This window comes from Dipodomys ordii, unplaced genomic scaffold (genome assembly GCF_000151885.1).
Source record: "Dipodomys ordii isolate 6190 unplaced genomic scaffold, Dord_2.0 Scaffold64, whole genome shotgun sequence".
NCBI classification, from domain to species: domain Eukaryota; kingdom Metazoa; phylum Chordata; class Mammalia; order Rodentia; family Heteromyidae; genus Dipodomys; species Dipodomys ordii.
In genome coordinates this window covers 5,613,700-5,629,229 of record NW_012267280.1, presented here as the reverse complement: position 1 = coordinate 5,629,229, position 15,530 = coordinate 5,613,700, and the positions used below count along the sequence as shown (strand labels likewise).

At 42.2% G+C, this 15,530-nt stretch overlaps 2 protein-coding genes across 2 annotated transcripts in view; both read left to right on the top strand.

The window, feature by feature from the left end:
- The window catches only part of Upf3a (UPF3 regulator of nonsense transcripts homolog A (yeast)), a 20,945-nt gene extending 5,855 nt beyond the window's left edge, over positions 1-15,090 (top strand). Inside the window, exons 2-8 of the mRNA XM_013022708.1 lie at positions 26-176; positions 2,154-2,260; positions 6,011-6,109; positions 6,478-6,588; positions 9,745-9,800; positions 9,889-10,044; positions 13,840-15,090. Coding sequence (XP_012878162.1) covers positions 26-176; positions 2,154-2,260; positions 6,011-6,109; positions 6,478-6,588; positions 9,745-9,800; positions 9,889-10,044; positions 13,840-14,004 — 845 coding nt within the window. The 3' untranslated portion in view covers positions 14,005-15,090. The remainder of the gene's footprint in view (positions 1-25; positions 177-2,153; positions 2,261-6,010; positions 6,110-6,477; positions 6,589-9,744; positions 9,801-9,888; positions 10,045-13,839) is intronic.
- The window catches only part of Champ1 (chromosome alignment maintaining phosphoprotein 1), a 33,225-nt gene continuing 31,700 nt past the window's right edge, over positions 14,006-15,530 (top strand). Inside the window, exon 1 of the mRNA XM_013022815.1 lies at positions 14,006-14,048. The gene's annotated coding sequence lies outside the window, so the exon portion shown is untranslated. The remainder of the gene's footprint in view (positions 14,049-15,530) is intronic.

The following is a 15,530-nucleotide window of genomic DNA, read 5'->3' as shown; positions in this document are numbered from 1 at the left end:
CGCCCCGGGCCTGGCGGTTCTCTAGGCCCCTCCGCAGAGGGCGCGCGTGACCGGCCCGCGCCGCCCCAGGTGGTCCTCCGTCGGCTGCCCCCCGGCCTCACCAAGGAGCGACTGGAGGAGCTGCTGCGGCCGCTGCCGGCACACGATTACTTCGAGGTGGTCGCCGCGGACGTCAGGTGAGGGCTAGAAGACAGTGGCGGGGGTGAGGGACGGGCCGAACCGGCCCCCAGCCCTGGCCCCGCCGCTCCTGGGTTTTCCGTGAGTGGCTTCGTCTGGAGCTGCATGGAGAGTGGAGTGCTTGTCACCAGCCCCTCCCCACGGCCTTTCCTTCCATTCTTGGCAAAAGTGTTCAAGCGTCATACCCAACACCTGTCTTAACACTGCACAGAGGGAAGGTTCTGGATGAGCAGGTGACAGACCCCAAGACCCTGGCCGAGCAGGTGACTGACCCCAAGGTCCTAGAAGAGCAGGTGACAGACTCCAGGGCCCTGGACGAGTGGGTGACAGACCCCAAGGCCCTGAACAAGCGGTGATAGACCCCAAGTCCTTGGCTGAGTGGGTGACAGACCCCAAGGCCCTGCAAGAGCAGGTGACAGACCCAAGGCCCAAGACGAGCAGGTGACAGCCCAAGGCCCTGGACAAGTGGGTGACAGACCCCAAAGCCCTGGCCAAATGGGTGATAGACCCCAAGGCCCTGGATGAGCGGATGATAGACCCAAGGCCCTGGCCAAGTGGGTGACAGACCCAAGGCCTTGGACAAGCAGGTAACAGACCCCAAGACCCTGGGAGGAGCAGGTGACAGACCCCAGGCCCTGGCCGAGCGGGTGACAGACCCCAAGGCCCTGGATGAGCAAGTGACAGACCCCAGGGCACTGCACGAGCGGGTGGACAGATCCAAGTCCCAGGACGAGCATGTGACAGACCCAAGGTCTTGGAGGAGCAGATGACAGACCCCAGGTCCCTGGATGAACAGGTGATAGACCCCAAGGCCCTGGAAAAGTGGGTGACAGACCCCAAGGCCCAGGATGAGCAAGTAACAGACCCTAGGGCCCTGCACAAGTGGGTGACAGACCCCAAGGCCCTGGCTGAGCAGGTGATAGACCCCAAGGCTCTGGCCGAGCAGATGACAGACCCCAGGGCCCTGCTCTCAGCTTTTCCCGATCCCTCTAGTTAAGGTAGTTGTAAAGCACGATGTGGAAGGTGGTAACACAACCAGAGTATACTGATTTCGATTTTCACTCATGGCAATCCTAGATTTTCCTTTGGACTGTAGCAATAATGTCTATTCAAAGAAAAGTAATTGTTGACGGGTGCCAGTGGCTCACGCCTGTAATCCTAGCAACTCAGGAGGCTGAGATCTGAGGATCTCAGTTCAAAGCCAGCCCAGGCAGGAAAGTCTGTGAGACTCTTATCCCCAATAAATCACTAGAGAACCGGAAGTGGCGCTGTGGCTCAAGTGGTAGAGCGCTTGCCTTGAGCTGAAGAGTGCTGGGACAGCACCCAAGCCCAGAGTTCAAGCTCCACGACTGACAAAAAAAAACGAAAGAAAGAAAAGTAATTGTTAAACATAGATGCCGTTTTAAAAAGATACAGATAACTCTGAAGTTCAGAAACAAAAGAGGACTTTTACTACACCCTCAGTAAATACCCATTTTCCGAGCTTTTCTGTGAAATGCACTGAATGTTGCTGCCTGTGAAAGGAATGGCTCTTCTGATGTAGAGGAGGATTTGTTTTTCCTGTAGTCCCACACTACCCATGAAGCACCTGATAGTGATCTAAATCAGAATCTCCCCCAGGGAACATTCTTATGATGAGTAAGTTCAATCACGTATCATTCTAGTCCTGATGCACCAGGAATGACCTCTGATTTATCTGGCCTTTGTCCAGATGTGAAGTCTGGCTCTGTACAGTAAGGAACCTGACCTAAATTGTCTCTCTTGAATAAACAAAAATACTAGTTAATGGTTTGCTTATGTTTGTTTTCACTTTTGTTTTTGCTGAAGAATATGGAAATTGTTATAATTAACTGAGAGATGATTGTTTAGCAATAATGTTTTGTCTGAAGAGTTTGCTGTAGCCAGAAAAGGCAAGACTGGTAAAATTAAAGCCCTACGTTTTTCTAATCATTTTTTACTGCTATCTCAAATTTCAGTCTTTATCCTCATCTCTACTCAAGAGCATACATTAATTTTAGAAATCCTGATGACATTCTTCTGTTCAGAGACCGTTTTGATGGATATATCTTCATTGGCAATAAAGGTTAGATTATTGGTTATTAATTTCTTTATCACAATCTATATCTATTGAAGTTAGGCTAGAATATTTGTGGATTTTTAACTAAGAAGCTCTAGTCTGTTTCTGGTGGCTCACACCTTAATCCTACCTACTAAGGAGGCTGAGATCTGAGGACCCAGGTTCAGATCCAGCCTAGGCAGCAAAATCCATGGACTCTTATCTCCAATCAACCACTAGAAAACTGGAAGTGGCACTGTGGCTCAAGTGGTAGAATGCTCGCTTTGAGCGGAAGAGCTCAGGGACAGCACTGAAGCCCAGAGTTCAAGCCCCATGACCAACAAAAAAGAAAAAAGTTCTTAGATACATTTAAGTATCATAAATTTCTATTCTTACTGTGCCATATATTTACATTAGAAATAAAGTTATAAAATTTCCATAAATATTGTGTTGCATCATTGTAAGTGAGTTTTCTGAATAAATGAACTTTTTGTATTCTAAATCTGAACTATTTTACTCATGATTGATAAAAATATTCTGAAGTGTACTCAATACTTAATCTACCCTTGTAATGTTAAGAGTACCACTCTTCAAGTTTGTACACTTTTTAATAATATTTTGGAAATGGTTGAGGTCATGAACATTAGTCATGATGAGCATTAAGCAGTCTTCCCTATAGGGAAACAGGTACACTTCCCTATATATTCTGGGTCTGTTTTGATGATTTTCGGACTGTCCTATGATATAATCTCTGCTGTCAAGTTTGTAGACCTTTTACAACAAGCTATTTTCTGTCTCTGATGCCCAGCCAACCTCTTCCCATTACCACCCCCATAACCTAGCAGTGTTTCTCCTTCCTCCACCAAAGGGTTACAAACTTGAAAAGATTGTTAGAGTGATTAACTAAAAGCTAAGAAATAGATTTTGAGAATAGTGAAGAGTAGCAAATTTAATGTGGAAACGATTTGATTTTCCTGTTAATTGCTCAGTACCTACCTTTCCTTTATCTTTTTTAAGTATTGGTAAAATACTCATAGCAAAATTTGTTATCTTTTCCTTTTTAAAAATTTTTCTTTTGTGTGTGTGTGTGTGTGTGTGTGTGTGTGTGTGTGTGGTGGTACTATGGACTCATGCTTGTTAACTAAGTGCTCTGTTACTTGGCCTGTGCTCACAACCCGTTTTTTCTTTGTGTTAATGTATAGTTAACTGTACTTGACACTACTTATGTTGACTATATATATATCTCCTACAACCAATAACCAAGACTTACTTGCATCTTGCAAAGCTAACCCAGTACCAATTAAACACTAATTCCCCATTCTCTTCTTCTAGCTCCCTGTAATTCCATTCTACTTTTTAGTTTTATGATATGAAGTTGAATTTTTTTTTTTTTTGGTCATGGGGCTTGAACTCTGGGCTTTTAGCTCAAGACGAGAGCTCTACCACTTGAGCCACAGTACGTACCACTTCCAGTTTTCTGGTGGTGAATTGGAGATAAGAGTCTGGAGGACTTTTCTGCCTGGACTGGCTTTGAACCATGATCCTCACAGATCTCAACCTCCTGAGTAGCTGGGATTACAGGTGTGAACCACCAGCTTGAAATTGATTGTTCTATATACCTTATGTTAATGGAATCACACATGTTTGTCTTTGGGACTGGCTCATTGCATTTAGCATAATGTCTTCCAGGTTCATCTGTGTCATAGCATATTATAGCATTTCCTTCCTTTTTAGTGCTAACTAGTATTCTGTTGTATGATGGAAACTAATTTTTTGTGTGCTTACACATCTTTTCCCTTTCTTTCTTTCTTTTCTTTCCTTTTTGGTTGTGAGACTTGAACTCAGGGCCTGGGTACTGTCGCTTAGCTCTTTGCTCAAGGTTAGTGCTCTACCAGTTTGAGCTACTGCCACTTCTGGTTTTTGAGTGGTTATTTGGAGATAAGAGTCTCACAGGGACTTTTCTGCCTGGGGTGGCTTTGAATCACGATCCTCAGATCTCAGCCCCCTGAGTAGCTAGGATTACAGGCATAAGCTACCAATGCCCAGCTTGTCCATTTCTTAATAGAATTGCTTATTTTCTTATTGTTGAATTACAGGGATTCCTCATATCCTGGATATTGAACTCTTACCAGATGTATTTTTTGCAAATACCTTCTCCCATAGGTTACCTTTTTATTCTGTTGATTATATCTTTATTTTTTTCAGCATTAGGGATTGAAGTCAGGGTCTTTTGCTCACTATGAAAATTCTGTACCACTTTAGATATATCCTCAGACCTTTTAGTTTTATTTGTTTTTGAGATAGGGTCTTGCTAAATTTGCCTAGGCTGGCCTGCATCTTTATTTTTTTTTATTTTATTTTTTTTGTCGGTCATGGGGCCTGAACTCTGGGCCTGAGCATTGTCCCTCAGCTCTTCAGCTCAAGGCTAGCGCCCTACCACTTGAGCCAAAACGCCACTTCCAGCTTTTTCTGTTTATGTGGTGCTGAGGAATCGAACCCAGGGCCTCATGCATGCAAGGCACGCACTCTACCACTGAGCCACCTTCCCAGCCCCTGGCCTGCATCTTTAAATCCTCCTGCCTGTGTCTCCTGAGTAGCTGAGATTAATGGGCATGTGTCACTACACTCAATGTAGTTGTGTCTTTTGATGCATGGGAGTTATCTTGACGTAGTAAAGTTTGTTGTTACATTTGTGAAATGTTTGGCAAATGTAAAGTTATAGGCCTTTTCCTTGTTCTTTTTTTTCCGTGCTCTTTTTTTTTCCTTAAGAGTTTATAGTTCTAAAATTTGTACAGGTTTGATCCATTTTTAATTGATTTTTGTGTTAATAGATAAGGATCCACCTTCCTCCTCTTGTATTGTAGATGTCGTTTTCTCAGCACAATTGGTTTGAAATATCGTTCCCTGTTGATGGCCCTGGCATTTTGCTGAAAATCATTTAACCATTTATTAAAGGAGTTTCTGGACCTTCTGTTGTATTTCCTTAGTGTGTGTTTCTGTGTCTGTATTATTTGAATTTTTGTACTTTGTAATCAGGTTTTGAAATGAGGGACTGTCAACTGCCATGTAATTGGTATTTACCTATTTATCATGTACTGGCACTGTGGGCATCTAGAAAGAAATTGGCTTTATCCCTGCCAATAGAATGCCTTTATCTTTCTCATTCTCATTATTCTGGATAGTTGAAATTAACTACAAAATGTATTCTATATGAGAATTGTCAGAATCTTCTGAGTATTACTGACATGATTGAAAATGACTGCTCAGTGGGTTTGTCACTGAGGTGGAAATATTCTATGCATTGATGAAGAGTATAATGGATTGTCACAGTGAACATTCTCTGTGTGTCCCCCCCCCACCAGCATAACAAAGACCTTTTTCATTTTTTAAATTAAAATAGATATTGTAAAAAGCATGAGATATACCCTTCTCAGTTTTTCTCATGCTTGTAAGTGCAGTCATTTCCTTGAGTGTATATAACAGATTGATACTAGAATTAACCTTTTAAAATAAAAAATATTTAAGAATAACTTCAAGTATTCCTTTGATAAGTTGTTTGGGCCTATTGAGGTGTAAGACATACCCCTATAAAAGAAGTTTGATGTTTTCAATGTGTCCAGGCATGTCATAACTTCATGATAAGTCGTTTGATTTAATAAACATTACTCCTCCTATAGTTTGTCTTATCATCATCCTTTAATAAGTTAGATGTCATTTTCCAAGTGAACATAATAGAGTTTCAGATTAGTGAGTGTTTGGAATGTGTCTTGGTTCAAGGCCTGGAGTATCCTGCAGTGGTGGAGTTTGCTCCCTTCCAGAAGATAGCCAAAAAGAAGCTGAAGAAGAAGGATACCAAGACTGGAAGCATCGAAGACGGTGAGCCTTTTTCCATGCTGGATTGAGAGCCACCACGTTTAATGCCTTGATCAAATATTCCACTCATGTAGTTGGGGAGAAATATGTTTATAGCTGGGCACCGGTGGCTCACACCTGTAATCCTAGCTACTCAGGAGGCTGAGATCTGAGGATCACGGTTCAAAGCCAGCCCGGGCAAGGAAAGTCGTGAGACTCTTGTCTCCAATAAACCACTAGAAAACCGGAAGTGGCGCTGTGGCTCAAGTGGTAGAGCGCTCGCTTTGAGCTGAAGAGCTGAGGGATAGCTCCTAAGCCCAGAGTTCAAGTCCCACAACCGACCAAAAAAATGTTTATTATTTTTTTCATTCTTTTCTTTTTCATACTTACAGATCCAGATTATAAACAGTTTTTGGAAATGTACAGTGTGGAGGAAGAGAAAACCAGTGCCAATCCTGAGACACTTCTAGGGGAGATAGAGGCAAAGACAAGAGAACTCTTTGGTCTGTTTTTCTCATACTTTTTTCTTTATTTACTGAGATGCTTGGTTATGGAGTATGAACTTAATTTTTCTTTTATTTTAAAAAATTTTTTAAATTTATTTTTGTTGCTGGTTGTAGGGCTTGAACTCAGGGCCTGAGCATTGTCCCCCTGCCTCTTTGTGCCCAAGGCTAGCAGTCTACCATTTGAGCCATAGCACTACTTTGGTTTTTGAGTGGTTAATTGGAGATAAGAGTCTCATGGGCTGACTTTAAACCAAGAGCCTCAGGCCTCGGCATTCTGAGTAGGTAGGATTACAGGTGTGAGCCCTGGTGCCTAATTTTCCTTTTTATGACAATAGTAAAATCTCAGTTTGTTGCAGGCTTGGCAGAAATGTATGTTCTAATTTTAACAAAAGGATGTCAGCTTAGGAGAATACTTCTGAGTCTTTGTTGATGGAATGTCTTGAGTTTCCAGTGATCACTTTGTTTTAGGCAACAGTACTTCTGATGGACACGTATATGTGCTTTCTGGTATCAGGAGGGGTTTGTGTCACAGAGCTGAGTCAGGGGTCTTTGGAAAGAGCAGTTGTGGTCAAGTATTAGGACCCCATAGAGATGCAATGCTTTCTTCACATAAGAAGCCACCTTCAGCTGGGCGCTGTTGGCCCACGCCTGTAATCCTAGCTACTCAGGAGGCTGAGATCTGAAGACTGCAGTTCGAAGCCAGCCCAGGTAGGAAAGTCCATGAGACTCTTATCTACAGTAAACCACCAGAAAACCGGAAGTAGTGCTGTGGCTCAAGTGGTAGAGTGCTTGTCTTGAGCTGAAGAGCTGAGGGACAGTGCCAGGCCCAGAGTTCAAGCCCCATGACAGACAAAAAGAAAAAGAAAAGAAGAAGCTACCTTAATGCCATTCAAAAGAATATCAACCCCGTCAGTTGCAAAACAAACCAACATTACAACCTAGCAGGACCATAGAATCCTGTTTGAATTCAATCTTTGGTCTCCAGCTATACCACTGTGAATGTACTAGATCTCGTCTGAATCCAACCTTTTGCTCTTCTCCCAAAAGTCGTGTGTTTTAGAAATTTTTATGTCCTATTGCAGTCACCAGAACTCCACTGCGTAGATGTAGAGCATTTTCATTCATCACCAGGCTTGATGCCTTCATCCCACATGGGGTCTGCCTTCTCTATTGATTGTGTGTTCCACCACCACAAGGCTCTACCTCCTGCCTCACAGCTAGATCCTGCTCACCCTTCAACAGTCACACTGTTGACAGCATTCGATCTCGCTGCTCCATGCATCTCCCCACTTTGCCCAGCAGAACCACGTTTTCATCTTCATAGTCACAGGATTGAGAAGCTTAGGAACTAAATATTTGTTAAATAAACAAGCAGGCCTGAAGCTGGAGCTTTGTAGGAGTAGCAAGTAAGCTTACATGGTTGGAGCAGAATGGGGAACACTAGTATTGGCCTGGTGTCTGGGCAGAAGGGTTGGGATTCCTTTTGGGGAGTAGCATGGGCTGATTTATTCGTTCTGCCAAGAGCAAGGCTGGGAGGTTCTTGCTCCCCCAGGGTAAGTTGCTCATACTAGACTGACAGATGCAGCATTTGTTTTGGAAGTTAAATAGACTTCCAGTAGATGATGGATGGATTGGTTGTAGGATTGGTTGTAGGAGATAGGGGAGAGAAAGCACTAAAGATGCTAGTGATTTGGTTTGAACAGATTAGCTGATGGTGGACTTAGGGAAGGTGGAGAGAAATAGTGTTAGGAGCATGGCAATTTTTTTTTTTTTGATTGGTCATGGGGCTTGAATTCTGGGCCTGGGCACTGTCCCTCATCTCTTTAGTTCAAGGCGAGTGCTCTACCACTTGAGCCGCAGAACCACTTCCAGTTTTCTGGTGGTTTATTGGAAATAAGAGTCTCACGATTTTCCTGCTCTGGCTGGCTTTGAACCGCAATCCTCAAATCTCAGCCTCCTGATTGCCGGTGTGAGCCACCAGCACGCAGCTGAGGATCATGGCAAAAGCAATTTAGCAAAAGCAATTTAGATATTATTTTTAGAACTCACCTCCTGTGCTCTTCTGTGTTTTACTCCATTTAAGTATTCTTTTGGATGGGGTCTGTCACTATGGGGTGGTTTTGAGACAAACCATTTGCTGCATTCCTGTGGAAGGCCTTTGCCCCCTTCTGTCAGCTTCAGCATCTTGCTTAGTATGTGTTGCACAGGTAATACTAGTTAAATGAAGTGCCAGGGACTCAAGTTCACTAGTTGTTAGGTTAGCATTTACTTTATTACAGGCTAGGCTATGGAGCCCATTTCTGTGGTTCCTGTTTCTTCCCATTGCATTAGAATTTTTATCAAGCAGTTCGTAGCAGTTGCCCATTTTTTGTTTTTTGTTTTTCACTTAGCTTCTGGCCTTCAGTGAAGTCTCAGTCTAATGAGTAAGAGTTAAATGGAATTGTAACAAGCTTATATTGACAGAAGCTGATGTATTCAGGGTCTTTGGAATAGACAGATCGGAGAACAGCTGTAAAACTTGGTACGAACCGCCTTCTGGAACTTCATAGGTTTTCATGAGATACCAAGTGTAAAAACACTCAGTATAGTGCCTGTATGTAGCAGTATGCTCTAGGTGATAATGCTTATGTTTGTTGAGTTAGTGTTAGTTATATGGTTGTTCATATTCTGTGTACAAGGGTCTCATCTATCCTTCACAAGATACAAAATTTTTGATGCCTCCAAAAACTACTTGAATTATAGTAATGGGATAACAGCTCCCCATATAGGTGCTGGATAAATTTGCATAAATACAAATAAAGTCTTCCCCTAATTATTCTAAAGATTAACTTGAAAGCAAGTATTGAAAATAAATCTCGCTGGGCACTGGTGGCTCACACCTGTAATGCTAGCTACTCAAGAGGCTGAGATCATGGTTCAAAGCCAGCCTGAGCTGAAAAGTCCCCGTGAGACTCTTATCTCCAATTAACCACTCAAAAACTGGAAGTGGTGCTGTGGCTCAAAGTAGTAGAGCACTAGTCTTGAGTAAAAGAGCTCAGGGACAGTGCCCAGGCTGAGTTCAAGCCCTACAACTGACAATAAATATGTAAATAAACAAAATACCTCATTTTAGAAGTTACATATGATACATTATATTTTTTGTGTGTGTTTTAGCTAGAAGAACCACACCTCTTTTGGAATATATTAAGAATAGAAAATTAGAAAAGCAGGTAGGTATGACATTTTACATGGTGACTGACCTTCTGTGTCTGAATTTCCATCCAGAATATTTATCCATGTATTTGCCTATACATTTAGAGAATTCGAGAAGAAAAGAGAGAAGAACGGAGGAGGAGAGAATTAGAAAAAAAACGCTTGCGGGAAGAAGAAAAAAGAAAAAGAAGGGAAGAAGAAAGATATAAAAGAAAAGAAGCAGATAAGCAAAAGAAAACTGAGAAAGAAGTAAGGATTAAGGTAATTTTGATGAAGCCCTTCACTTTTCCTTTCTCAACAGTAGTTCTGCTATGCTATATGGACGAGCTATGTGGACCAGTGTAAGTAGAAGGCACGGGTAATGGGTGTATCACTTCCAAAATTCTCCTGACTGTAGCCACCAGCTCAGCCTTTTTATGTATGGTTTCAGTCATGGGACTCAGCATTCTTTGGCAGCAGAAGCCTTAGGTTTTAATCTCTTGACAAGCTTCTCCTGTGGCCAACCATTCATTCATACAGGTTGAAGGAATTTTATTCTGCATAACACATATTGGCCAGAATTGGAATGAGCCCTTGTCTTCTTACTACCTTATTAAGACTTCAGCCTAGTACAGTTTCACCTCACAACACAATCAGTCTAATACAGGAGTTCAATAAGATTATACTGTGTTAGAAAAAGAAGTAAAATGTTAAGACACTAGGAAAGAGAAACTTGTACCACATGTATGTCCAGAATGGGAGACCTGATTAGAAACATACTTCTTTGTTTCTGTGAGGAAAAAATATAATGGCTTCTTGAGGAAACAGAGCTTCCTCTGAGACTTTGTTCTGAAATATTCTTTCCCATAGGGCCACTGATGGAGAGTACAGTTTCTATACAATATCCCACAGAATCACAGGACCAGACTGGAAGCTGGTCAGATACTAAGACTGGCAGCGTATGCTTCAGTAACTAGTGGTCCAAAAATCTATTTGGTTCAGCCTGACCAAAGTACATTGCTTGTCATTTGTAGTCTTTCCCTTGACAAGTGGCCTGTTGCTCATTATGGATTTTCAGAGACCTCAGCTGACAGAGGTCCTATCTTGACGAACCTACACCATCTTTAGGGTGGGGAAATAATGTACAATGAGGTAAATTACATATAAGTTCTTCAGGTTTACACATGGAGCGATGAATATTACCCTGCACACATCTCTGACCAGAACAAGTTCTATAGCTACCTTCTTCTCAGAAGGAAAGCGCAAACATCTGATGAACAGCACCAATGACCACAGCGTAGCTTGTGAAGGGGCATTTGTGCAAAAGTATATTTCTTGGAGCCTGTGAGATACGAGTCCCACAGTGGGGCTCAGTCCTACCTATTTCAAAGATAAAAGTAGGTCACAAGGTGACCAGTATAGCCATGAGACCCCCAAACACCACCCACAGTAGTTCTTTTTCACTGACTTGAATCAGAATTTAGGTGCAGGTGTACATTAATGTGTGTGTGTCTCATGGGGCTTGAGTCACAGCACCACTTCCAGTTTTCTCATGGTTAATTGGAGATAAGAGGCTCATGGGCTTTCCTGCCCAGGCTGGCTTTGAACTATGATCAGATTTCAGCCTCCTGAGTAACTAGGATTACAGGCATGAGCCACCAGCACTCGGCTACATTGATTTTTTTTTTTTTTTTTTGGGTCCGGTCGTGGGGCCTGAACTCTGGGCTTGGGCACTGTCCCTCAGCTCTTCAGCTCAAGGCTAGCACTCTACCACTTGAGCCACAGCGCCACTTCCGGCGTTTTTCTTTTTGATTATGTGGTGCTGAGGAATCGAACCCAGGGCCTTGAGCATGCAAGGCAAGCACTCTACCACTGAGCCACCTTCTCAGCCCCATTGATTATTTTAAACTTTGATAGCATTGATGAAGTTGAGAAACCCAACCAAGTCTGTAAGAACACAGAGGTAAGAGGGAAACAGGTCTTCCTTGGGCAACTGCTCAGATCAGTGTGTTTGCTTGTTTGAAAGGTAGATAAGCATCACTCTCCATAGCACAGCTTTTATTTCCTGTAACAGTCTCCTGGATGAAATGGGACCTTAATGTTATGGAAGTTCTTTGTCATTATAGAAATATGACTCTGAGCCAAGCATAATGGTGCATGCCTATAATCCCAGCACTTGGGAGACAGAGGAACAGAGGATTTCAACTCTTATTTCATAAACAGGGAAAAATTGGAATACATCTTGTAAATCTTATGGCCACAGGTTTGCATTTTCTAGCTAACTCATTGTCTGATTTACATTCTCAAAGTCATTTTTGTCAAAAGTGTTCTTCTGCAGTTATTTAGAAAAGCCATTAAAACCTCTATAATGTCAGCTAAAATATTTTAAAGCCCTATAAACTGTTGTAAAAATTATCAGTGTAAACCTTTAGTTTTTTTCTTGTTACAAAAGTAATACTTATTCTGGAGGAACTGGAATCCACAGACGAAAGTCAGCTCTGCCTCTTAAAGATGAACTAGTCCATGTGTTGCAGTGTCCTCAGATGGAGTCAGTGTGCTTGTGCTTGTGTGGGGGTACCTTGACTGCCGTATGATGACTATAGTTGTTACTTTTATTGTTGTTGTTGTTGTTTTTTGGTCAGTCGTGGGGCCTGAACTCTGGGCGCTGTCCCTGAGATCTTTAGCTTAAGGCTAGCGCTCTACCACTTGAGTTACAATGCTACTTCCAGCTTTTTCTGCTAATATGGTGCTGAGGAATCGAACCCAGGGCTTCATGCATGCAAGGCAAGCACTCTACTACTGAGCCACCTTCCGAGCCATGTTGTTGTTATTTTTTGCCAGTCCTGGGGCTTGAACTTTGGGGCTGGGCTCATTCCCTGAGCTTTTATGCTCAAGACTAGCACCCTACCACTTGAGCTACAGCTCCACTTCTGTCTTTTTTTGGTAGTTTAGTGGAGATAAGAGTCTCAAGGACTTTGCTACCTTGACTGGCTTCAAACTGTGATCCTTAGATTTCAGCCTCCAAAATAGCTAGGATTACAGGTGTGAGCCACAGATGTCCAACTGTATTAATTACTTTTGCAGCACTGTAAACAAAATACCTGAGAAAACAAATGATAGAAGGATTTATCTGCCTTACAGTTTCAGAGATTTCAGTTCAGTCTTTGACTGTTGATTCTGGGCCTGTCTGTCATGAGGCAAGACATCATAGTGTCACCAGCATACTGCTTTTTATTTATTCTAAAATGTAAAATACATTCATACATGAGTACTTCCTTGGAAACGCTGACCCTTGGATAGCATATTAAATTCCTGAATTAAAGGTATCATATGTTTTTAAAAATCCTGGTGGTAAGAGTATGTAATAAAGGCTACAAAACTACTCATCTCATGGCAAACAGAATTCAGGAAGAGCCAGGTCAAGGTTCAGCCTCCAAGGACCCACCCCATTGGTCTATTTCCTCCACAAACAGTACCAGCAGGAACAAGTACCCAACACACGAACCTGTGAACTATCAACAGGGATGTGAGATTACCTCCTCTAATAACTTTGTGTAAAGGCACTCACCTTGGCACAAGGATGAAATCACCTGATTGTGTTTTTCAGAGTATAGCCCCATTTAGCATTGTATGTGTGGAGACTGACATGTAAATCAAAATCAAATGATAGTGCACATTTTATTTTGTAATCCTCTATTATTGCTATAAATACTCTAACATTAATAGACCTACATACTTTTCATAACTATAAATATGTCCTTGATTAACTGCATATCAAAAAACTTGGTTTCTCAAGCAACTCATGGGTGGAGGTGGAAGGGAGGGAATGAGACACTGAGGGCACAGTTGACACTAGGCAAAAGAAAAGAAATGTAGTTATCACCTGATGTATATAAAGGTAAGCCCTCTGTACATCACCTCTAAAAACAATAATAAATAATTTAAAAAATATTTTGAACTTACAGATTAAATTATTTTGTTATTCAAACATTTAGGCTCATATTTTTTAACCATTTAGGCAAGTTATTTTTGTAACATGCTCTTGACTAATATTTTACCAATGTTAAAATTTCTCAGCTTCTTAAGAAACCAGAAAAGGGAGAGGAACCAACCACAGAGAAACCAAAACAAAAAGGTGAAGAAATGTGTACTGGAGATGAAAAACAGGAAACATATGCCCCCTGTACAACCTTGAAAGTCAAGCCCCTGGAGAACCCACCAGAAGTGCCCAGGGAGAAGTGAGCATGCCTCGTTTCTACGACCTTCATCATGAAGTCACATCATCAGTGAGTGTGTAGACCTCACTTTAGACTTGGGATCTGGAAGCGTTGTCAGGATATGATAGCAGTTGTTTGTTTCCCATTAGTCATGCCAAGATCTTTGTAAATGTTGACTGTACAATCACATCTACCTTTAAATCAAGAAGTTTCTCTATTCTTCAACTGTTGCCTATGTGAACTCTTCTTTCACCCATTAGCTTTTCCTCTCCTAGCTCCTCATCTGCACTGAGGTCTTTATCTGCTCTCCCAGTCTCTCTTCCTGCATAGTTTTTTACAGGTTTGTTGTTTTCCTGTTTTGAGATTTTTGTACCTATTTGTTCTTCCAGTCACCTACAGTTATCTGTTATTTAAAAATTCAGTTATCTAGAATTGTATATTTCAAACTCTTTCAGGGATATCCAGTTCTTAAGTGCTATGATTTTTCTCTGTGGACCTGCTTCCTACTGGTCTTGTCTCTTTCCCTGCTCATAGGTGACTCCATGGGGTGAACTTATTGGTGCAAAGAGCAGATAAGGCCCCTTGCCACAACATTCCATCTGCAACTCACAGCCAAGCTTGCCTAACCCAGGGCTCCTGCCCCTCACTCCATTACCACTTCCATGATCTTGTACCCTGAGGTTTGTACACAGTGTTTTTGTGTCATTGTTTACAGTACAGCAGCACTTGATGCCATCTCTGGCATGGCGTCCTCGTGGTCTCACCTGATGTTCATATGGACAAGCCCCAGATGGAGTGTATGGATTTGCGGGTCAAGTAGGCAAAGACTTCAAGAACCAAACAGCTAATTATTTACTGTTCATTAATATTTAGGTATGTGTTTAAAGCTATCTGACATTATTAAACTTCAGTGAACTTGGCTATGTTTGGAGCAGACAGGACTGCATCTTAGTACACATGTATCTGGGCTCCAAGGAATGTCTCATTAAGTTCATCTGCACTTATTTTGGAGAGCTATTTAGAAGACTGTGTATAGTACCTTAGAGTCTTACTTACTCCTTGTCTGTCACTCAAGCATAATGGCATAAATCAGTATTGCAGTTTGTTCATCTTTTCAGTGGTTTGTAGTGTATTTGTTATGTGACCACTGCTGCCAGACGCAGCAGTGTGGTGGTGAACTCAGCTCCTACAGCCGTATGTGGAGCGTAGAAGAACACTGACAATGAGTAACTCTCTCATGTGGATATTCCTGCCAGGTCACTGGTCATTGGATGGCAGTGATAAAGAGGGACTTGGGGAATTGTCAGAGAAAGAACCTGAAACACTGAGATGCCCTCTGGATGGTCGAAAGCACAACACTCACACCAAGCCCACCAGGTTCTCCAGGAATGAAGATGAACCAGCACAGGGGAAAGGATTCACTTAATACAAGAGGGAAGAAGGGGAGCCAGTGAGCACATTCTTCTGTGGAGATAGCCGAGAGGACAAGAACAACAGATGCAGACGGGGTGACAGCTTGGCACTCAGAGTTCACCTGGGCCCATCCTCACC